This window comes from Numenius arquata, chromosome W (genome assembly GCF_964106895.1).
Source record: "Numenius arquata chromosome W, bNumArq3.hap1.1, whole genome shotgun sequence".
NCBI classification, from domain to species: domain Eukaryota; kingdom Metazoa; phylum Chordata; class Aves; order Charadriiformes; family Scolopacidae; genus Numenius; species Numenius arquata.
This window is the reverse complement of record NC_133615.1, coordinates 23,196,413-23,221,342: the sequence shown is the minus strand read 5'-3', so window position 1 is coordinate 23,221,342 and position 24,930 is coordinate 23,196,413. Positions and strand designations below refer to the sequence as shown.

The window sequence follows — 24,930 nt, the reverse complement described above, 5'->3', positions numbered from 1 at the left end:
CCGTGCTGCCATCCAGAGAGACCTGGACAGGCTGGAGGGCTGGGCAAGGAAGAACCTCATGAGGTTCAACAGGGAAAAGTGTAAGGTCCTGCACCTGGGCAAGAAGAATGTCAGGCACCAATACAGGTTAGGCGTGGACCTGCTGGAGACAAGCTCCGAAGAGAAAGATCTGGGGGTCCTGGTAGACAGCAAAATGACAATGAGCAAGCAATGTGCTCTTGTGGCCAGGAAGGCCAACGGAATCCTGGGCTGCATAGGGAAGAGTGTGGCTAGTAGGTCGAGGGAAGTCATTCTCCCCCTCTCCTCTGCACTGGTGAGGCCACAACTGGAATACTGCATCCAGTTCTGGGCTCCCCAATTCAAGAGGGATAGGGAACTACTGGAAAGAGTCCAGCGAAGGGCAACGAAGATGATTCAAGGATTGGAGCATCTCCCTTATGAAGAAAGGCTGAGAGAGCTGGGACTCTTTAGCCTGGAGAAGAGAAGGCTGAGGGGAGACCTTATCAATGCTTATAAGTATCTGAAGGGTGGGTTGAAGGAGGAGGGAGCCAGACTCTTTTCAGTGGTTGCCAGTGACAGGACAAGGGGCAACGGGCACAAGCTGGAACACAGGAGGTTCCACTCAAATATGAGAAAAAACTTCTTTACGGTGAGGGTGACAGAGCCCTGGAACAGGCTGCCCAGGGAGGTCGTGGAGTCCCCTTCTTTGGAGATTTTTCAAGACCCGCCTGGATGCAGTCCTGAGAAACATGCTCTAACATGCTCTAGGCAATCCTGCTTCAGCAGGGGAGTTGGACTAGATGATCTCTATGGTCCCTTCCAACTCTAAAAATTCAGTGAAATTCAGTGAAATATTTTTTTATTTTTACTTGAGTGGGTTTTTAAAAACTTAATTGTTTTGTGTATTTCTGCCATGTGGAATTGGATCAGGTAATTTAGATTGGATCACTGGATCTTGATATTGCATAGTAATTTAAATAATTTTTAAAAATTAATACTGGCAGAGGAAGTATTTGTAAATGTGGCATTATAGGCAGATCATGGATTAGAATGATTTCCTGATGTGGTGTTCTTTGTGTCACCCTTTACAGGGAACATGGGGCAATGCAAATCTCTGGAATACCAGCACCCGCCTGCGCACAAGTTCTTAGAAGAAGGGGAATCTTATTTAACGCTGGCTGTGGAAGTAGCATTGATAGGGCTGGGACAGCAACGACTAATGCCAGATGGCTTGTATGCACAAGAGAAGGTTTGTCGAAATGAGGAGCAGCTCATTTCTAAGCTACAGGAAATTGAATTGGATGATACTCTGGTGAAGATTTTTCGAGAACAAGCAGTCTTCCTATTAGAAGGTAGCTCAATGTAGATGTTAACTGCTTCTTTAAACTGTCTTCACTTATACAAGCCCACTGAATTAGTATTCCAGTGGAAACTGCCTTACATACATACATAAGATCGTTTTTGATGTAGAACTCCAGCAAAATTTTATTTCCAGTCTCTTATGAAAATCAAACATGCTTCAGATATCACATGACTTTAGAGATAAGGCATCTACTGACCTATAAGCCTTTCATTTTAATTTTTATTGCATTTTGTTATTTATATTTGTTGCTTGTCATAATCTCAGTATCCTAATTATACAATCCAGGCTCACAATTAAATAATATAGACATCAGTTATCATCATCAGTTCTTGGGTAGCAAATTTCTAAATGTCACTTGTATCCTGAAAAAGAACTGGCAGCTTTATAAACGTATGAAGATTTTTATCTCTGTTCCCAACTGAAGAGCTCAGAAAATTCACTTAGAATTGCTGGGACAGAAATATAACATTTTCTTTGTAGCAATTAGGAAAATGACTTGCCTTTTAAGTTTGTATCATACATGAAAATTGAAATATATGGTCAAATATTGAGGTTTAAGGCCTGGTCTTGTGACTAAAATTTGATTAAGACAAATAACTTGTGTTTGGAAATTATCCGGTGTATTACAATAAAATCTGTACAGAAAAGTGCATGCTTTTGCCTTAGCTTTTAAAAAGGCCTAACATATAGCACTTAATCCTCATGTTCAGAGAATAGTCTTGTGGGTTCTAAGGTTGTCTTTTTAGTTTTTTGGTTTTTTTTTAAATGGAAGGAAAAACTTTAAAGGAACCAATTAGCTAAAGGCAAGGTCCAAGTTTTGAGTGCTTGCTCAAGGGATGGTGGGGAGTGTGATACTGCTCTAGGTAAGTTGTGAAGACTGTTACACAGCAGTCAGGTTTTGCTTTCTTTCTGCAAGACGTTTATCTGTTAAAACTACTTCTTTAATGGAAGAGACACAGTATGTTGTTTAGGGTTCTCAGCTTTGAGTCACTATTATTGCCCATATCCTTAAAGACTTTGGTACCTACTGATGGTGCTATTTGAAGCTGCACCATAGGGAGAATTTCTATTATGGTGTGGCTGTAACTGCTGCTTTATGGCCTTTGGACAAGAACAGTTGCTTGCTGGATCCAGCTATTAACCACCATAGAGAGATCCTGTGGATTATAAAATCAATTTGCTGCATCTATTTACTGGTTAAGGATGCTTTATGAGGAAAAGGCAGGATTTCTCTCATATTCTCTGATACTTCTAGTTTACTACTTTGCTGATAATCTTTTTGTTTTCTTAGAGTAGTAAACAAGTGATCACAGCAGGAAATCCGCTAAAATAACTACCTACAAAATTGCTGTGGTGAGCAGTGTGCAATGATGGTCTTGTATTACTGTGTGCTGAGAAATCTGGCTTTTCTGCAATAGTTTCAGTTTACTCCAGGTTACGCAGAAACTGCCAGCTCACATGAAGGAAAAACTGTGCAGTGATTTAAGATACTAATCATATCAATTGTGTTTTTATAGTTAAAGTCCTGTAGATATAATAAAGAAAGCTTAATCCAATATTAAGCTGATTTCTGTGGTGTTAATGCAGATTAATGCATGCTGTATGTAGCTAGCATTTGAATGCATGGGAAAGCAGAACATAAGACTGTGTTGCAAGAACTGTTCTAATTTTTTGCTTGACTGCTAAATTAACGGAAGAATATATTTTCATATAAATGCTTTGTCATGTATTCTTCATGTCTTAACTGAGTTTTCGACTCGACCACCAACTGGCAAACATACATGAAATGGCTTCTTTCATTGAAGCAATGCTAGCTAGTTTTGAATGGCTTTCAATTTAATTTTAAATGATTGAGAGACACACTGTCACCTACTGTCGCCTACTTAATCTTCATTGATGTTTCCTTTGTGATGAGCCCCAGTCTTCAGAAATGCCCACTTATGGAGCTCAGATATTTATTTTTTTATGCCTAGTGATTTTTATCTTTGCATTTTTTTTGTGCTAAGGCACCAGTCAAAAAACATTGCTGGAACAGCTGTGTTGGTCCAAGTTGTTACCGTCTCTCTCATGGAGTTTGTCATCCTCTGCAGCAAAAGTGGTTGAATAAATTTTGTGAGTACTCCTCATCTGCTTCAGTGTAGGGTCAGCCATGTTAGTTTGAACCACTGCTGGAAGCTATGACACATGTGACTGCAGTGAAGAAGTGTGCTCACACAGTCATTCATCCATCCAAGTATGGTGGGTTGGAATCTCTGGTAGAGGAGGAAATAGTAACTTCTAGGGCTGCTATTTGTGCAATAATTGTCCAATAATACTTAATGTAAGTTTCTTATTTCGTATCTTGCAACATTTAATGCTTGAACCTCTAGCTGCTGAAGTAAAAAACCTGTTTGACACAGTTTTCCTTTTAATAGGAATAACAGTCTTAAGGTTGCAGGAAAAATGTAAAACTGGGATTCATATGCAGCTTGAACATTCAGAACGCAGCAAGAAAATTGTTTCATTTAATTTTTTTAAAATTGTCATTCCTGTTGTCAATCTTGACACTGCTGTTATGAAGTTGAAGTACTGCACTGTCTGCACTGAGTGTGAGTAAAATCTGTTGCCCCAAAAATGGGAATAGTTTCCCCACAACAAATACAATTTTTAAGATTGTGTGGCTATAACGGACTAACAAAAGCAGCTTTGGTACAAGATCTGACCTAGTCTTCTCTGGAGACCAAGTCCAGAACAAAGGGTTATTTAAATGCCTAATGTCAGGTGAGACATTAACAGGGATCAGGTGTAGTGATTGGTCATGTAATTTGAATTAAAGATACATGTTTTTCCACTGTAACCACTTTTTTTTTTTTCTGGTGGATTTGTGATAAAGCACCAAGTATGCATATGGATTCATGTGCACAATATAACTACGCAGAGGCAAAGCTAGGATTATCACCTTCTACTTTTGCATACCATAGACTTGCTGAATGAGCCCCATGGAGCCCTGGGACCATTCTGTCATTTGTGTGTGCACTGGTAGTGTGCTTAGTACTATAAAATTTGTAGTTTGTCTTGTTGTCTCAAAGAATATATAGTATTTAATATACTTGTAATATATTTCACAAAAATATCAATGTAACTTTACCTTTTGTACAGCAAAGTATCTCTGAATACCAATTCTAACTCAAAGTATGGTGAATGTTTTTAAAGGTCCAGAAGTTGGGTTTTAACAGTCTGTAAAGACTGACATTCTCTTTCTCTTTTCCCACAGCTGGACCATATAGTGGTTTAGGTGAAGTCATCCATCGAGAGAGTGTTCCAATGCATACGTTTGCCAAATATCTTTTCACCTCTCTCCTACCTCATGATGCTGAATTGGCATACAAAACTGCACTGAGAGCCATGCGGTATGTATTCACAAGTCATCTAGAAAGAGCACAAGTAGTGCTTTAGAAAAGGGGAAAAAGCTTGGTAATCAAGACCTAGTCTTTTTTTCTAAAGAAGTGTTGTTCCCTTTAAGGAGAAATTACTTTGGTTCTGTCATCTGTAAAAGCAATTGATGGCTGTACTAACTACAGTATAATCATTTATAAACGTACAATTAGTGTTTACCTACAACTGCAAAACAGCATTCTATGTTACAAATCCTTCTAGAATTCCACTCGGGGGGCATGTGGTTTTGTATTAAACGACAGCTTTAGCGTGTATGTTCTCTTACTGAGAGGAGGTAGTGGTGAGGAAATGAGGAAGGAGGCATCTCACTAGCAGTCTCAGGATCATCTGCTGCTTAGCAGATGATAGGACTATTTGTTCCACAAGCCTTCTTTATAAATTAACTCTCAGTGATAGATTTGAAACCATATGGTATGGTCTGAGCCAGTACTTTTTTCTCGTGCTTCACAACTAAGCAGTCTTGCACACTTCTGGGTGAATGTTGGAATTTAAATGGAGTATGTCATATGACAACAAAATGTCTGACTTGCATCCCATTTGTCTTCAGTAATCAGTCAAAAAGATATTTCTCAGGGAGTGATCAGTGTGCATTGGCTTTATCTCAGAGCAGGCCAGATTGTTAATGGTGGCTAAGAAGGGTCTTCTGAAGGGCCTTAAATGATCAGCAATAAATCTATGTTGTCCACATACAGTGCAGGGAAGAAACTGGTCCCATCTGGATTGTCTGGTCGCTGTCAAGAACTTGTAGTAAGTGATGGTTGACAAAAATAGCCACAACTGAATACTAAGGGCAGTCAAGTCCCAGATTTAAAAAAAAAAAAAAGTGTTGGGTTTTCCTGGTCATTATTATCAAGAATGATTGCACAGTGATTGAAGGACACACTATCCACATAAGTAGCATTTGGCTTCATTAGACAGGTTGTGTCCTAGTGGTTTGGAGGTGTGTATTCTGGAGCTAGTTTCTCCAGAAAGCTGGTCTGCTTAGCCTGGTTTTTTTTTGCCTCCAATAGTGTCTAATAGTGGATGTTAGGAAAGGAGTCTAAGAAATATGAAGAGTGGCCTTGCATACTTGCTGCTTATGATTAGAATTTTAGGAAATAGATTGAGAAGACAAAAGTGCGTTATTGATAAACTGTTGAGAACATTCAAACATATGATCAGAAAGCTGTTGGGGCCATCTAGGTACACCCCTTTTCTTTCATTGCAAGTTAAGTGCATCAATGACCCTGGTCATACCAGACTAGCAAGACAGTACAAAATGTGTGGTGTGTGGTGGGTGTTTTGGTTTTGGTAAACAAACCCAGGTCTCTCATCCTTTCCTCATAACAGAGGTGCTCCATTCCCTTGATCATCTTCGTAGCCTTCCGCTGGACTCTCTCCAGTAGCTCCCTGTCCTTCTTGAACTGGGGGGCCCAGAACTGGACACAGTACTCCAGATGGGGCCTCACCAGGGCAGAGTAGAGGGGGAGGATAACCTCCCTCGACCTGCTGGCTGCACTCTTCCTGATGCACCCCAGGATGCCATTGGCCTTCTTGGCCACAAGGGCACATTGCTGCCTCATGGTCAACTTGTTGTCCACCAAGTCCCTCTCAGCAGAGATGCTTTCCAGCAGGTCAACCCCTAACTTGTACCGGTGCGTGGGGTTATTCCTCCCTAGATGAAGGATTCTACACTTGCCCTTGTTGAACTGCATTAGGTTCCTCACCGCCCAACTCTCCAGCCTGTCCAGGTCTCACTGTATGGCAGTACAGCCTTCTGGTGTGTCAGCCACTCTTCTTAGTTTTGTGTCATCAGCAAACTTGCTGAGGGTACACTCTGTCCCCTTATCCAGGTCGTTGATGAATATATTGAACAAGACCAGACCCAGTACTGACCCCTGGGGAACACCACTAGTTACAGGCCTCCAACTGGACTCTGCACCGCTGACCACAGCCCTCTGAGCTCTGTCTTTCAGCCAGTTCTCAATCCACCTCACTGTCCATTCATCTAACCCACACTTCCTAAGATTACCTACGAGGATGTTATAGGAGACAGTGTCAAAAGCCTTGCTGAAGTCAAGGTAGACAACATCCACTGCTCTCCCCTCCTCCACCCAGCCAGTCATTCTATCATAGAAGGCTATCAGACTGGTCAAGCACGATTTCCCCTTGGTGAATCCATGCTGACCACTCCCAATGACCTTTTTGTCTTCTACATGCTTAGAGATGACATCCGGGATGAGTTGTTCCATCAACCTTTCCAGGGATGGAGGTGAGGCTGACCGGCCTGTAGTTTTCTGGGTCCTCCTTCTTGCCCTTTTTGAAGACTGGTGTGACATTAGCTTTCCTCCAGTCCTCGGTCATCTCTCCTGTTCTCCATGACTTTTCAAAGATGATGGAGAGCATCTTCACAATAACATCTGCCAGTTCCCTCAGCACTCGCAGGGACATCCCATTGGGGCCCATGGATTTGTGGGTGTCAAGTTTGCCTAAATTATCTCTAACCTGATCATCCTCGATCAAGGGAGAGTCTTCCTTTCTCCAGTTTCTCTCTCTTACCTCCGTGGTCTGGGGTTCCTGAGGGCCAGACTTAGCAGTAAAGACTGAAGCAAAGAAGGCATCCAGTAGCTCTGCTTTCTCTGCATCCTCCGTCACCAGGGTACCTACCTCATTCAGCAGTGGGCCCACATTTTCCCTACTCTTCCTTTTCGTACTGATGTACTTGAAGAAGCCCTTCTTATTGTCCTTGACATCCCTTGCCAGGTTTAATTCCAAGTGGGCCTTAGCCTTCCTTGTTGCATCCCTGCATACTTTGACAACGCTCCTATACTTCTCCCAAGTGGCCAGTCCCTTTTTCCACATTCTGTAAACTTCCTTCTTCCATCCGAGCTTTTCCAGAAGCTCCCTGCTCATCCATGCAGGCCTTCTGCCTCCTTTGCCTGATTTCTTGCTCCTAGGGATGCACCGGTCTTGAGCTTGAAGGAAGTGGTCCTTGAATATTAACCAGCTCTCTTGCACCCCACTTCCTTCTAGAGCCTTAGCCTATGGGATTCCTCCAAGTAGGTCTTTGAAGAGGCCAAAGTCAGCTCTCCTGAAGTTTAGGGTTGTAATTCTACTTTTTGCCCTGCTTCTTCCATGCAAGATCCTGAACTCCACCATCTCGTGGTCACTGCAGCCAAGGCTACCCCCGACCTTCACATCGCCAACCAGACCTTCTTTGTTTGTCAGTACAAGGTCCAGCAGAGCACCTCTCCTCATTGGTTCCTCCACCACCTGTGTCAAGAAGTTATCACCAATGCTCTGCAGAAATCTCTGGGACTGTGTGTGCCTGGCTGTGTTGTCTTTCCAGCAAATGCCAGGGTGGTTGAAGTCCCCCATGAGAACCAGGGCCTGTGACTGTGAGGCTATTTCCAGCTGTCTGTAGAAGGCCTCGTTGACTTCCTCTTCCTGATCCAGTGGTCTGTAGTAAACACCCACAACAGCGTCTCCCATATTAGCCTGCTCCTTAATTCTTACCCATAAGCTCTCAACATGTTCTTCGTCCACCCCTAGACAGAGCTTGATACATTCCATTGCTCTCTCACATAGAGAGCAACTCCACCACTATGCCCCACTGGCCTGTCTTTCCTACAAAGTACATAGCCATCCATGACAGCATTTCAGTCATGTGAGCTATCCCACCATGTCTCTGTAATTGCAATGATACAAACCAAATGAAAAAATAATTAAGACTAGATGTTTCTTTGAGGGGGAGAAAGAAGAAAGCAAACATGAAGATTGAATGTCTTTCTCATGCTTGTGAGGTGGAATGCATCAGAAGAGGGAAATTTGAGCATCCTTTCCTCCATGGCATGGGTAAAATCCACATAGAAATCTGTGCGGTTGGTCTTGCTTTTAGAGCATATTTCTTTCTTTGCTTGAACATTTATCAAAGAAGTTAACTTCCCAAGACTACAGCTAGTTGCTCTGCAGACATAAGTGCTTAGTGTCAGTCTACATGCAAGTCTACACAGGTCATTGACCCATGATGTCAACTCTGGAGTATTTCACGCCTCTGCATTCAAAATCATCTGTTGCTGTTTCTTTTTTTTTTTTTTTTAATAGTTTTAGTGTGTGGAACACTCAGTGTGAAATCAATGGAAGCTGAGACCATAAGGCCTTTCTTGCATGCTCAGGTCTGCTAGGACAGGGTGTGCTATCCTTGATGGTCACTTCTGTCTACAGTTCTCTGCTTGCAGCACTGAAATATATGGAGTAGAGCCTTGGAGAATGTGTATCTGCGGTGACCTAGTTGACTGCTTACTTGGAATCTGAACTTGAATGTTTGGCTTACTTTGGCTGATCCCTTGTTAAGCCTGAATTTCAACCCAGGCTTTGGGAGTCAGACTTGAATGGTGATGTTTAATTACAAAGTAGCTTTGCTAAAACCTAGTTAAATAATTGATGTTTGAAAGAGACAAAAAGTGAAGAATGCTAAATCTGCTTATGCTTGTTATGATGTTCCCAAATCTTGCCAAAATTGCATGAAAGCCATCAATTCACAACAGCATTTCTTTTCACAGCAAAGGAACATAGAAGCTGGCAATGAAATTCAATGACAAAAGATTTCCCCAAAACAGCCTCTTCCTTTCATGCTCTTTGTCTATTTACTCTTATTCATAACCTAATAATCCTTTTTGCATTATGTAGTTGGGATTTTTCCTGTTTGTTGAAGCCATTTAATAATGCATCTTTTTTTCTCCCCTCCCTCTGTGCTTGGAAAAAATCAGCTGAAGGATTCATACGTATTTTATTTTTACGTATATAAAGCTATAAAAAGAAGTGTCTCAGTGGTACTAGGGAAGAGATTTGACTCGATACAAATCAAAAGGGAAGCTTTTTTTTTCATATTAGCATGCACATTATCAAATGGTGGTAGGCAGTCTGGAGTTTAAGGACTTTTTAAAGTAGTTCATATTTGAAAAGTAAAATGTCCTTTTTGGTATGTCTGAATTTATTGCAAGGTCAAAATCCAAATGACTTGTTGAATATCCCTTACTTTGAGCATTTGCAAGTAAAATGTATATTCCAAATATTGGAAAATATTTACATGTTCTCAGTATGATGGAGAACTACTCCACTTTCCTTCCTGAGGGCTGTGGTTCAAAGACTGTGTGGTGGGTTCACCCTGGCTGGATGCCAGGTGTCCACCAAGCTGCTTTATTGCTCCCCTCCTCAGCTAGAAGGGGGAGAGAAAATATAACGAGAGGCTTGTGGGTCAAGATAAGGACTGGGAGATCACTCAGCAATTACCATCACGGGCAAAACGCTCGGGGAAATTAGTTCAATTTATTACCAATCAAAATCAGATTAGGATAATGACAAAATAAAAAACTAAATCTTAAAACACCTTCCCCCCACCCCTCCCTTATTCCCAGGCTTAACTTCACCCCTGAATTCTCAGTCTCCTCCCTGCAAGCAGTGCAGGGGGACGGGGAAAGGGAGTTGCGGTCAATTCAACACACATTGTCTCTGCTGCTCCTTCCTCCTCAGGGGGAGGACTCCTCACACTTTTCACCTGCTCAAGTGTGGGGTCCCTCCCACAGGAGACAGTCCTCCACGAACTTCTCCAATGTGAGTCCTTTCCATGAGCTGCAGTTCTTTACAAACTGCTCCATCATGGGTCCTTTCCAGGGGTGCAGTCCTTCAGGAACAGACTTCTTCACAGACTGCTCCAGCATGGGTCACCCACAGGCTCACAAGTCCTGCCAGAAAACCTGCTCCACCATGGGCTCCTCTCTCTCCACGAGTCCACAGGTCCTGCCAGGAGCCTGCTCCAGCATGGGCTCTCCATGGGGTCACAGCGTCCTTTGGGTGCATTCACCTGCTCCAGCATGGGGTCCTCCACGGGCTGCAGGTGGATATCTGCTCCACTGTGGACCTCCATGGGCTGCAGGGGGACAGCCTGCCTCCCATGGTCTTCACCACAGGCTGCAGGGGAATCTCTGCTCCAGCGCCTGGACCACCTCCTCCCTCTCCTTCTTCACTGATCTTGGTGTCCGCATAGTTGTTTCTCTCACATATTCTCACTCCTCTCTTCCGGCTGCTGTTGCACAGGTTTTCCCCCCCCGCCCCCATTAAATATGTTATCACAGAGGTACTACCATCTGTGGCGATGATTGATCAGGATGCAATTGTATGCTATAAGCAGAAGCAGAAGCACTTTATTTACATACACAAAGCTCTATATATAGAGCTAGTTTCTGAGCTGTTTTGCCAAACAGGGTGAGCACTCTCATTCTCACAGAATGCGACTGTTTTCAGCCACATCTCTCTACACACACTCCTCCAGGTGGTTTTCCAGCCTGACCTTCACAGAAACACACAATGTTTGGTTTTTTGTTTTGGGTTTTTTTTTTTTCTGTCCGGCCAGCTCGAAACAATCTTATTCTTAAAGCAATATAGTCTTAGTTCTGATTAGGTTTTGTTTGATCTGCCATATGTTCAGAAGGGTTCTAAAATCAGTCTTGATCGATCTTCCAGATGTTCTGTGTGGCCCCAACATTTCCCCCTTTTTTGTTTATGACGATAGGGTTCACAGCGAGGACGGCGAGTACTTTGACTTCGGTTCTTCAGAGGCCGTGCACCGTTCCCCAGATGACTCTGATAACTGCAAGAATAAAAAACAGCACAAGTGCAACCCAACCCCACAAAATTACATATTCTCAGATTAAGGCCTGTACACCAGGTTTTTGGATTTAACCATTTTACACTGCCCGGTAATTCATTTAAAACATTTTTCTGTGCCAATTTTTGTAATTCCATCAGTTGTCCTTATAAGGCTATGTTTAGATCTTGAACCATCCCATTAACATTAGTCGAGAAGGCTCCCAGTATATGTTGCTTCATTTGATGCCACTCATAAATACTTTGATTCCACTGCAGGGGAGTAACACATAAATTCTTCTTTGTATATTCCCAATCACAATGCAGTCGTGTGTGTGTGGTTAGAGCACTCTGCCTATCCCCTAACCAAATTACCGCCGCTTCTAGAGCATCTAAACGGGCCAAAATTTGCTGATCAATACTTGTCTGCATAGCAAGAACGTGTGTTACATTGCTTAAGGCAGAAGCTACTTCATGAGCAGTCTGTACAGATTTAGTCAATGCTGTGGTTGCTACGGCTGCAGTGGCTAATACAATGATTGCAGATACAATAAAAGCTATAAGCCAACCTATAAATCTCTTGCTTCTAGTCCGCTGTTGCTTTAAGACGTGTGCTAATTGGCCCAATCCTGATTCTCCTTCCCAGTCCCATGTTAAATTTACTGGGAGCCATACTTCAGCTCGACGTCTCATTGGTAATATCACAGATAGATTATGTACAGAAATATTCTCATGAGAAAGACAACTAAAATAGCAAGGCTTACTCAAGTTTACCTGGAAAGTGTGATTGATTTGTGAAACAGTAACATGTGCTGATGCTACAAATACATAAGGGTGAGAGGTACAAATCATAATAGAGTTATTGTGAATGTGAGTTAAATCTAAACTATAAACAGAACCTTTTTTACTATATACACCATGAGCCACATGCCTTGTGAAAAAAGGTGCAGCCACGCGCCAGATTTTGGTAAAGAAAGGACTGACAGTGTTATTAAATTCAGCCTGTAAAACAGGTCCTGACAATCCTCCTTCAGACCATATCAGGGTTTCATTGGTTTTTTGCGAAAAATTTACAGTATGAGAGGACTTGGCCACGAGGTCCCCAGTCCCAGAATTTGATAGCTTCCGCTTGTTGTGTCGCCGGTTCAGGCAGGCTACAAGGCATCCAACTAAGTTTTACCACATCCCGTGTCGTTTCCCTTGGTATTTTACATGCTGGAATATTTACAGGGGGACTCAGCGTTGTATTAGTGCTAATATTAGCATGTTCTAAGCCAGGTATGGAAATGAAAGTTAAATTCCCCACCACCGTCTTTTCATTTTCTCTCTGTTGGTAAAACAGGTGAAACTTCTCAGTCGTCATGAGACAGTTAGGTAACTTTTTAGTAGCTACACACAGAGGTGGCAGGTCCGTGTGATAGATATGCATATTGTTACTATGAATCCAATCCTTTCCTTTTTTTAAAAAAAATGGTTTTTTTTTAGAACCAGTTGGTGGAAGCCATGTTCCCCCTATCCATTTGCTGTCGTTATTAGATATTGGAACTTCAGGATCCCACCACATTATGGGTTTAAACAAAGGGGGATCTACAACATGTGCCCCATAAAGATGTTGAGCATTCGCAATGCAGCTTATCAAGTGTAACAACAAAACAACTCTTACTGTACTGTTGCTGCTAATGATAGCAACTGGGGTTGGGGGTGCACCCACAGTTGCCATCATGGTACTTTTGTGTTGTTGTAGTTGTTTTGATTTTCCCCATGTGATTGGGTCATCTCTACACGGTCTCTTCCGTTTCCGAGTTCTCTTGTCCTTGTTCAGATCCATCATGTCCATCTGTGGTATAGGGTTCTCTGTGACGGTTGTCCAGCTCATGATAGGGCTTGACGTGCCAAGCAGGAAGCCAACATGGCCCTGTTGGAAGAAGAACACATGCATACCCTCTCCCCCATGTTATCAATTCCACTGGTCCATGCCAGGAGATAGCAGACAAAGGGTCTCTGTATAGAACTTTTGGGCATTTTATGAAACCTTCTGGTATTGCAAAATGCCTTTCCATGGCACTTGTCAGTCGCCCCAGAGATGACGACATATTCAGAAAATTAAGTGTGAAAACAGCATTATCCAATTGTTCCTGGGGTGACATATTCCCCCTTTTTTGTTTTTGAAGCATATGTTTTAGCAGAGCATGACTGCGTTCAACAACGGCCTGTCCTGTGGTATTATGCGGAATGCCAAAATTGTGATCTATACCCCATTGTTGTAAAAAGGAACGGGTAGTCTGAGAAGTGTACCCGGGGCCATTATCAGTCTTAATGACCTTAGGCAGTCCCAAAGTAGCAAAACAGCGAGTCCAATGTCTGCGAATATCACACCCTTTCTCCCCAGTATGCGCGGAGGCACATAGTGCGCCTGAAAAGGTATCAACAGAAACATGAACATACTGCAAGTGCCCAAAAGGAGAATAATGAGTTACATCCGACTGCCATATATCATTAGATCACAAGCCACGAGGATTAACCCCTGTTTGAGCAGGCAAGGGTGTGAGGTGCTGGCACTCGGGACAGGCACGGATTATGTCTTTTGCCTGTGTTAAAGGAATTTGAAATTGTTTACTCAGGCCTTGTGCATTCTGATGAAAGAAGGAATGCGATGCACGGGCAAAGTCCAATTTAAGTGCTGCAGCAGTGAGGGAATCGGCAACTGCGTTACCCTCTGTTAGAGGACCCGGCAGGGTGTTATGCGAGCGAATATGTGTAATAAACAAAGGATCTTGTCTACCTTCCAATATTTGCTTTAGTGCCAAAAACATCTGAAAAAGAACTTTATTATCCACTTCCTTAATAAAGGAAAAGGGAATTCTCATCACTAAGTTTACCACGTATTCAGAATCACAAACAATGTTCAGAGGTTCTTTTGGAAAAATCTGTAAAGCGTGCAGTATCGCCCCAAGCTCCATTAGCTGTGTTGAGCCAGAGAAAGTCGTTACAGAATGTTCCCAGTGCATGTCTGTCTTCCAGGCAATGGCAGCTTATCCTGTTTTCCCTGACCTGTCCACAAATATAGTGCGAGCCCCAGAAATAGGCATGGAAGATAGAATTTCCTTGGGACAAAGGGGCAATGTTTGCAGTTGCTGTAGTAACTTACAAGAAGGTAGAGAAAAACTAATATTGCCCACAAAATCAGCCAATGCTATTTGAAATGGCAGAGAATTTTGAGATAGGAAGGTATATTCTTGTGCTGTAACCGGTAGGTAAAGATCAACAGGATCATATCCTGTTAGTTCCTGGGTACGTGTTCTACCCTTCATTATCAGCCAGATAAGGAGATCCAAAAAGGTAGAAACAGTCTTTCTCAAGGTATTAGGTAAGAAAAGCCATTCAAGATAAAAACCCGTAGCATTATCGTCAATCTGTCCAATTAATCCGACTGGTTGATGAAGTGAGGTTTCTTTGTTCTTACAACACGCTGCTTTTCCAGACAGTCTTTACTAATGTGTCCTGGTTTGCCACAATTGGAACATTTCAAAGGAGTTTTGTTTATGTGCACTTGAGATAGAACTGCAGCTAAAACTGAGGCTCGATGTGTCTCAGTCACAGTGTTCTGACAAATTTTTATGTATTGTCCAATATCTGACGCCTTTCCTTTTATTGGCAGTAATGCCATCTGACAGTCACTATTTGCATTCTCATAAGCTAATTGAAAGAGCAAGAATTTCGCAGCTTCTGGGTTCTCCACTTGTCTAGCAATAGCTCCCTGTAACCTATCTATAAAGGTAACATAGGGTTCTTGGGGGCCTTGCCTTATAGATGCAAAGATGTTTAAGTACATTTCACTGAATGTGATGAATGTAGATGTGTCGTGGTTTCGGCCGAATTTACCAAAACCAGACCGACAAATGGCCCTTCCCCCCCCTTCTCCCCCCCCAAAAAGAGGAGAGAGGAGGAGAAAGAGATAAAGGAGATTCAGAAGTTTAGAATGAACTAAACTACTTTAATGAGGAATTAATATTAAAATAAAAATAAAGAAGAAAATAATGAAATAGATACAATATATACAAAACTGTATCAAGCTCCCAGGATGACAGTCACATCACCGGCAGGCACTGGGGAAGTCCCAGACTGGACTCAGTGACAAATGGGAACTGGATTCCAGCTCTGGAGTCAGGAACACACGGATCGGGATCAAAGGCAGATGAACAGACAGGGTCCTCTCTGGACGTCGGCCATCGCAGGAAGGGGGCTGACCCTTTGATCCCTCAGCCTTTATACTGAGCATGGGGCAGATGGGATGGAATACCCCAGTTGGTCGGGTTTGGGTCACCTGTCCTGTCCACTCCTCTCCACCGATGTGACCCCTCTACGTTTTTTCCGTTTCCAACCCTCTAAGGGGGCAAATAACGAAATGGGCTGACCTTGGTTGTTATAGCAATAAGTATAAGCAAGGGCCTCCCTGCATACCATTCCTTGGCATGGAGCACAAACATTGGTCTTATCATTCTGAGAACGAGCAGTTTTCTCCACGATATGCCGTTAATTTCAGAGAGTTAGAGGAGGCCTAGCTAGGATGTAAAGTTACAGAACAGAAAATTGGTTCGGTTTTACTTCAAACCGGGACAAGATGCAAAGGACCCTATTTTTTGACCAGCCTCAGGAACTCGCCACCATGCAGTAACTGCTAATCGTGATGCTTGCTCAAACACCCATCTACCTACGCCCACCTGAGCTTGCGGAGTCAAATAATTCCCAGTCCCCGTCAACATATCCTGATGAATAGGTATCCCATTACTCAAATTATCCATTACTTGTTCAACCACCAAATCACTGTATTCCATTTGCCATACAGCATACTGAGCAGCAGTAAGAATAGTTTTCATTAATACTTTCCAATCCCATGGTAACATAACATAAGCGTTTCCTACTGCTTCTAAAATGCCTACTGTAAATGAACGCTGCAGCCCATTTTCGTTTATAGATTTTTTAAGTTCCTTGAAAACTTGATAAGGTAATCCTTTATGAGCGGGAGGGCGATTAGCTTTATGTATCACTGGAAATGCAAAAGAAAAATGCCCATTTTTTAAAGCTTCTTCCTTGCACTTTTGCATTGCTGGAAGCTTTTCAGGTTCTGTTTCCAAAAAGGGGTTTGTAGGTGCTGTGGGTGTGATTGGCAAAGGCCGCTTTTCTGACAACGGCATATTCAGTTGTTGGGGAGGGGGTGGGTAATGGAGGATATAAGTTAGGTTCAGTTTCTGGGTCAACTGGACCAGGATCGAAAGGATTATCGGGAATTTGATCATTTGAGGAAGTCTCAACGTCCTTATAAACATTTTTGCCTTCACTATCTTTAGTTACAATAGCCTCACTAGGTTTTAACTGAGCTAGTGCCGAATATAAAAAACGCCAGGTTACTAGTGCCGATTCCGGGATATCAAAACCCAGCTCTTCCCTATTTTGTAAATGCTTTCCTACTTTTTCCCATTGTGAGCTATCAAAGGTACCCACAGATGGAAACCAATTGCAATGTTCCTTTACTAGTAATAACAGTTGAGATAATTGCTTCTCACTAGTATTATAGCCAGCAGCACGCAAAATTTGTTGCAAAACCTTTAAGTATAATTTATGTTCATGAGATGCAGTCTGTCCCATTTCTAATGACAACCCCGTAACTTTCCTGTTCAACAGGCATTACTGTTCCTTTTTACAAGGAATTGTGGCCACGAAATAAAAAACTGTATACTTGCCCGTTGGGTTGTGTGTCACCGAAAAAGACAAGCCTCCCACGGGGCACCAGTTTGCGGCGATAATTGATCAGGATGCAATTGTATGCTATAAGCAGAAGCTGCAGCAGAAGCAGCCTTTATTCACATACACAAAGCTCTCTGTATAGAGCTAGTTTCTGAGCTGTTTTGCCAAACAGGGTGAGCACTCTCATTCTCACAGAATGCGACTGTTTTCAGCCACATCTCTCTACACACACTCCTCCAGGTGGTTTTCCAGCCTGACCTTCACAGACACACACAATGTTTTGGGGTTGTTTTTTTTTTGTTTTGGGGTTTTTTTTTCTGTCCGGCTAGCTCGAAAAAATCTTATTCTTAAAGCAATATAGTCTTAGTTCTGATCAAGTTTTGCTTGATCTGCCATGTGCTCAGAAGGGTTCTAAAATCAGTCTTGATCGATCTTCCAGATGTTCTGCACGGCCCCAACAACCACCATCACTGGTTGGCTCAGCTTTGGCCAGCAGTGGGTCCGTCTTGGAGCCAGCTGGCATTGTCTCTATCAGACATCGGGGAAGCTTCTAGCAGCTTTTCACAGAAGCCACCCCTTCTCGCCTCCCCAACACTAAAATCTTGCCATGCAAATCCAATACAGACTGAAATACGGCAGGGGAAAAAAAGCTTCAACTCTGTGGATGATGCAGAAAATCTCTGCTTCCTTGGCTAATGGATGACTTAATTGTCCTGTGGATTCCTGCAGATGGCCACTGATGTAGGCAAGTTTGGCAAATGGACTTTTAAGATTTCCTGAGAAGTGGTTTTCCAATATCTTTATACACAAAACTGCACATTTCGGTAACAAGGTCAAGTGTTCTTGCAGGTTTAGTTTTGCTTATGAGTAACCTAATATAGTGATTTAATGAAAGAGGATTTCTTCTTTATTTCAGGTTGCTGGTATTGGAATCTACAGCTCCTTTAGGAGACATGTCCCGGCCGCACCACATTGCATCAGTTGTTCCAAACCGGTATCCCCGCTGGTTCACCCTAAGTCACATTGAATCCCAGCAGTGTGAGCTGGCATCGACCATGCTAACAGCGGCCAAAGGTACATTGCTCTCAGTTATGTACTCAACTAAATGTATGCTTTTAATATTGCATGGAATAAACAGATTATAAAACTTGTGTTTAGGAATCCAAATCGCAGTCTGACAGAGAGTCTGACTCTCTCCATTCAGCCTGGCTCCAGAAAAGAAAATGTTGGTTCTTTGCTCACAAGCTAGTGGGGCTCATTGACAGAGCTTTAAACTAGGCTTAAAGGGGGAGGGGGATAATATCAGGCTTGCCCATGACAAGCTGTGGGATGACAGGCAATGGTTAGAGGGACGGGGTGCTAGCAAGGGCCCACAGAGCTCTGAGACGTGCTGGCTATACTGGAGCACACTTGAAGTCTTACAGAGATGAGCCAGGGGCTTCTGGAGTGAACAGGGAAATACATTTAAAGGAATTAAGGGGTGTTCCTCTAAGAAGGTGACACGGCCAACAGCCCAGCTGAAGTGCCTCTACATCAATGCATGCAGCTTGGGCAACAAACAGGAGGAGTTGGAAGCCACCGTGCTGCTGGAAAGCTATGACATAGTGGCCATTACTGAAACCTGGTGGGACGAATCCTATGACTGGAGTGTGGCTATTGATGGCTACAGGCTGTTCAGAAGGGACAGGCAAAGAAGGAGAGGTGGTGGGGTAGCTCTGTATGTTAGGGAGTGTGTTGATTGTCTAGAGCTTAATGATGGTGATGATAGGGTTGAGTGTTTATGGGTAAGAATCAGGGTGAAGGTCAACAAGGCAGATCTCACGGTGGGAGTCTGTTATAGACCACCCAACCAGGATGAAGAGGCAGATGAAATATTCTATAAGCAGCTGGGGGAAGTCTCAAGATCAGTAGCCCTTGTTCTCATGGGGGACTTACAACTTGCCAGATGATATTGCCGAGGAGATCAGCCACAGTGGAGGTAAGCGGCACTGCGGGAAGGGATCGTGGCAAAAAAACCTTAAAAGGACCGGCAAGGAGCTCTTTTTGAGGGCTTTTGAAGCCGGTAAAAGCGACTGGTCCCTGCCGGAACCCAGCAGCTTGTAGGTGGAACCACTTGTTGGGGACTCCTTTCTGAGGGGGACAGAGAGCCCAATATGCTGGGTGGACCCTCCTCAGAGGGAAGTCTGCTCTCTTCCTGGAGTCCGGGTGAAGGACGTCACCAGGAAACTTCCTGGTTTAGTACGGTCCTCAGATTATTATCCACTACTGATATTCCATGTAGGTGCAGAGGAGACAGCGACTCGAAGCTCAAGAGCTATAAAGAGAGACTTCAGGGAGTTGGGAGGCTTAGTAAAGGAATCCGGGGTGCAGGTGATTTTTTCATCACTGCCTCCAGTGGCAGGCAATGATGCTGGGAGGAGCAGACGGATCAAATCAGTCAATACATGGCTCCATGGCTGGTGTCGCCACCATAACTTCGGGTACTTTGATAGTGGGTTGGCCTATATGGCACCGGGCTCGTTGACAGGAAATGGAAGATGCCTCTCTCAAAGGGGGAAGAATATTCTGGCCCAAGAGATTGCAGGGTTGATTGACAGGTCTTTAAACTAGATGTGAAGGGGGAGGGGGGTGATAACATCAGGCCTGTCCTCGAGGCTCCTGAGGCAAAAGGAATCCGGGAAACACAGATAAAGCACCACAAAGGAAGGCCACCTGAAGAGCAACACGAAGGAAATGCACCCACTCCAGCCAGTAAGTCAGCCCCATTGGGCGCCCAGCTGAAGTGCCTTTACACAAATGCACGCAGCATGGGGAACAAGCAAGAGGAGTTAGAGACGTACGCACGCCTCCAGGGCTACGATCTTATTGGCATTACCGAGATGTGGTGGGATGGCTCTTATGACTGGAGTGTTGGAATGGAGGGTTACAGACTCTTCAGGAAGGACAGGCTGGGCAGATGGGGCGGGGGTGTTGCCCTCTATGTCAATGACCAGCTGGAGTGTGTGGAGCTCCACCTGGGGATGGATGAAGACCCAATGGAGAGCTTATGGGTCAGGATTAAAGGGAGAACAGGGGCAGGTGATGTTACAGTAGGGGTCCGCTACAGACCACCTCATCAGAGTGACAGGGAGGATGAGGCCCTTTATAGACCAGATAGGAGCAGCATCACGCTTGCACACCCTGGTCCTCATGGGGGACTTCAACCACCCTGATATCTGTTGGAAGGACAACACAGCAGGGCACATGAAATCCAGGAAGTTCTTGGAATGCGTTAATGATAACTTTCTTCTTCAAATGATCGAGGAGCCAATGAGGAAAGGGGCCGTGCTGGACCTTGTCCTTACCAACAAGGAGGGGCTGGTGGGGAATGTCAAGTTCAAGGGTAGCATTGGCTGCAGCGAGCACAAAATGGTAGAATTCAAGATTCATAGGGCAGCGAGGAGGGTGTGCAGCAAGCTCGCTACCCTGAACTTCAGAAGAGCAGACTTTGGACTCCTGAGAGATCTGATTGGCAGGGTAGCATGGGAGAAAGAACTGGAGGGGAGAGGGGCCCAAGAAAGCTGGTTGGCATTCAAGGATAGCCTCCTCCAATCTCAAGAGAGGTGCATCCCAAAAAAGTAGTCGTCAGGCAAAATAGCCAGCAGGCCTGCGTGGATGAACAAGGAACTGCTGGACAAGCTCAGGACCAAAAAGGAGGCCTATAGAGGGTGGAAGCAGGGACGGGTAGAATGGGCAGAATATAAAGAAACTGTCCGAGTGGCCAGGAACCAGATCAGGCAAGCGAAAGCCCAGGCAGAACTAAATCTAGCCAGGGACATCAAAAACAATAAGAATAACTTCTACAGATATGTAAGGGATAAAGGCAAGACTAGGGAAGTTGTGGGCCCTCTCTGGAAGGAAACGGGAGACCTGGCCTCCCAGGATATGGATAAGGCTGAGCTACTGAACAACTTTTTTGCCTCAGTCTTCACCAGCAAGGGCTCTAACCACACTGCCCAAGTCACAGAAGGCAAAAACAAGGGCTCTGCAAATGAAGAACTGCCCACAGTAGGAGAAGATCAGGTTCGAGACCTCTTAAGGAACCTGAAGGTGCATAAGTCCATGGGACCTGAAGAAATCCACCCACGGGTCCTGAGGGAGCTGGTGGACGAAGTTGCTAAGCCGCTTTCCATCATATTTGAGAAATTGTGGCAATCTGGCAAAGTTCCCACTGACTGGAAAAGGGGGAACATAACCCAGATATTCAAAAAAGGAAGACCCAGGGAACTACAGGCCAGTCAGCCTCACCTCTGTGCCTGGCAAGATCATGGAGCAGATCCTCCTGGAATCTCTGCACATGGAAAATAAGGAGGTGATTGGAGACAGCCAACATGGCTTCACCAAGGGCAAATTGTGCCTGACAAGTTTGGTGGCCTTTTACGATACTGCCACAGACTTGGTGGACAAGGGCAGAGCAACAGACGTCATCTACCTGGACTTATGCAAAGCGTTTGACACTGTCCCGCACGACGTCCTGGTCTCAAAATTGGAAAGTCATGGGTTCGATGGATGGACCACTCGGTGGATAAGGAACTGGCTGAATGGCCGCACTCAAAGGGTTGCGGTCAACGGCTCAATGTCCAAGTGGCGGCCAGTGATGAGTGGTGTTCCTCAGGGGTCGGTACTGGGACCAGTGCTGTTCAACATCTTTGTCGGAGACGTGGACAGTGGGATAGAGTGCACCCTCAGCAAGTTTGACGACGACACCAATCTGTGTGGCGTGGTCGACACGCTGGAGGGAATGGATGCCATCCAGAGGGACCTGGACAGGCTTGAGAGGTGGGCCCATGCAAACCGCATGAAGTTCAACCAGGCCAAGTGCAGGGTCCTGCACCTGGGACGTGGCAATCCCAGGCACAAATACAGGTTGGGCGGAGAATGGCTGGAGAGCAGCCCTGAGGAGAAGGACTTGGGATTGCTTGTGGATGAGAAGCTCAACATGAGCCGGCAATGTGCACTGGCAGCCCAGAAAGCCAACCGCATCCTGGGCTGCATCAAGAGAAGTGTGGCCAGCAGGTTGCGGGAGGTGATTCTGCCCCTCTATTCTGCTCTGGTGAGACCCCACCTGGAGTACTGTGTCCAGCTCTGGAGTCCTCAACACAGGAAGGACATGGACCTGTTGGAACGGGTCCAGCGGAGGGCCACGAAAATGATCAGAGGGCTGGAGCACCTCTCCTATGAGGACAGGCTGAGAAAGTTGGGGTTGTTCAGCCTGGAGAAGAGAAGGCTCCGGGGAGACCTCATAGCAGCCTTCCAATATCTGAAGGGAGCCTACAGGAGAGCTGGAGAGGGACTCTTTGTCAGGAAGCGTAGTGACAGGACAAGGGGTAACGGTTTTAAATTGGAAGAGGGGAGATTTAGATTAGATATTAGGAAGAAATTCTTTACTGTGAGGTTGGTGACGCACTGGAACAGGTTGCCCAGAGAAGCTGTGGATGCCCCATCCCTGGAAGTGTTCAAGGCCAGGCTGGATGGGGCTTTGAGCAACCTGCTCTAGTGGAGGTGTCCCTGCCCACGGCAGGGGGGTTGGAACTCGATGATCTTTAAGGTCCCTTCCAACTCTAACGATTCTATGATATGTCTGCTGGAAATACAACACAGCAGAGAGGAAACAGTCTAGGAGGTTCCTGGAGTGTGTGGAAGATAACTTCCTGACACAGCTGGTGAGTGAGCCAACTAGGGAAGGCGCCCCGCTGGACCTGTTGTTTGTGAACAGAGAGGGACTTGTGGGTGATGTGATGGCTGGAGGCTGTCTTGGGCACAGTGATCATGAAATAATAGTGTTTTTGATTCTTAGAGAAGTAAGGAATGTGGTTAGCAGAACTGCTACCTTGGAGTTCCAGGGGGCAGACTTTGGCCTGTTTAGGGGCCTGTTTGACAGAGTCCCTTGGGAGGCAGTCCAGGAAGGCTGGACATTCTTCAAGAAGGAAATGCTAACAGTGTGGGAGCAGGCCATCCCCATGTGCCAAAAGATGAGCTGGCAGGGGAAAAGACTGGCCTGACTGAACAGAGAGCTTTGGTTGGAATTCAGGGGGAAAAAGGAGAGTTTATGGCCTTTGGAAGAAGGGGCAGACAACTCGGGAGGACTACAAAGAGGTCGTGAGGTTATGAAGGGAGAAAATGAGAAGGGCCAAAGCCTGACTAGTATTTAATCTGGCTATTGACGTACAAGACAATAAAATTTTTTCTATAAATACATGAATAACAAAAGGAGGGCTAAGGAGAATCTCCGTCCTCTGCTGGATGCGGGGGGAAACACAGTGACAAAGGATGAGGAAAAGGCTGAGGTACTTAATGCCTCAGCCTTTAGTATTAGAACCAGTTGTTCTCTGGGTACCCAGCCCCCTGAGCTGAAAGACAGGGACGGGGAGCAGAATGAAGCCCCCATAATCCAAGGGGAAATGGTTAGCAACCTGCTTAGACACACACAAGTCTATGGGGCTGGAAGGGATCCACCCAAGGGTACTGAGGGAGCTGGTGGAAGTGCTCACCAAGCCACTTCCCATCATATATCAGCAGTCATGGCTAACTGGGGAGGTCCCAGTTGACTGGCATCTAGCAAATGTGACACCCATCCACAAGAAGGGCCGGAAGGAGGATCCAGGGAACTACAGGCCTGTCAGCCTGACCTCAGTGCCTGGGAAGGTTATGGAGCAGATCATCCTGAGTGCCATCACGTGGCACGTACGGGACAACCAGGTGATTGGGCCCAGTCAGCATGGGTCTATGAAAGGCAGGTCCTGCTTGATTAACCTGATCTCCTTCTATGACAGTGACCCGCTTAGTGGATGAGGGGAAGGCTGTGGATGTTGCTTGCCTGGACTTTAGTAAAGCCTTTGACACCGTTTCCCACAGCATTCTCCTGGAGAAACTGGCTGTTTATGGCTTGGACAGGAGTACTCGCTGCTGGGTAAGAAACTGGCTGGAGGGCCGCGCCCAAAGAGTGGTGGTGAATGGAGTGGTAAATGCAGTTGGCAGCTGGTCAAAAGTGGTGTTCCCCAGGGCTCGGTATTGGGGCCAGTTCTCTTTAATATCTTTACCAATGATCTGGTTGAGGGGACTGAGTGCATCCTCATTAAGTTTGCAGATGACATTAAGTTAGGTGGGAGTGTCGACCTGCTTGAGGGTAGAAAGGCTTCGCAGAGGGATCTGGACAGGCTGGATCGATGGGCCGAGGCCAATGGTATGAGGTTCAGTAAGGCCAAGGTCCTGCACTTGGGTCACAACAACCCCATGCAGCGCTACAGGCTTGGGGAAGAGTGGCTGGAAAGCTACCTGGCAGAAAAGGACCTGGGGTTGTTGGTTGACAGCCAGCTGAACATGAGCCAGCAGTGTGTTCAGGTGGCCAAGAAGGCCAACAGCATCCTGGCCTGTATCAGAAATAGTGTGGCCAGCAGGACTAGGGAAGTGATTGTCCCGCTGTACTCGGCACTGGTGAGACTGCCCGTCAAATACTGTTCCGTTTTGGGCCCCTCAGTACAGGAGGGACATTGAGATTCTGGAGCGTGTCCAGAGAAGGGCAACGAAGCTGGTGAGGGGTCTGGAGAACAAGTCTTATGAGGAGTGGCTGGGGGAACCAGGGTTATTTAGCCTAGAGAAAAGGAGGCTGAGGGGAGACCTTATCGCTCTCTACAACTACCTGCAAGGAGGGTGTAGCAAGGTGGGTGTTGGTCTCTTCTCCCAAGTAACAGGCAATGGGACAAGAGGAAATGGCCTCAAGTTGC

General features: G+C 45.1%; 1 protein-coding gene across 3 annotated transcripts in view; it reads left to right on the top strand.

The window, feature by feature from the left end:
- The window catches only part of LOC141476612 (zinc finger SWIM domain-containing protein 6-like), a 179,020-nt gene that overhangs the window by 132,754 nt on the left and 21,336 nt on the right, over window positions 1-24,930 (top strand). For all 3 annotated transcript variants that reach the window (XM_074165376.1, XM_074165378.1, XM_074165377.1), the window contains 3 exons: window positions 1,092-1,352; window positions 4,617-4,752; window positions 18,084-18,241. In XM_074165376.1, coding sequence (XP_074021477.1) covers window positions 1,092-1,352; window positions 4,617-4,752; window positions 18,084-18,241 — 555 coding nt within the window. The remainder of the gene's footprint in view (window positions 1-1,091; window positions 1,353-4,616; window positions 4,753-18,083; window positions 18,242-24,930) is intronic.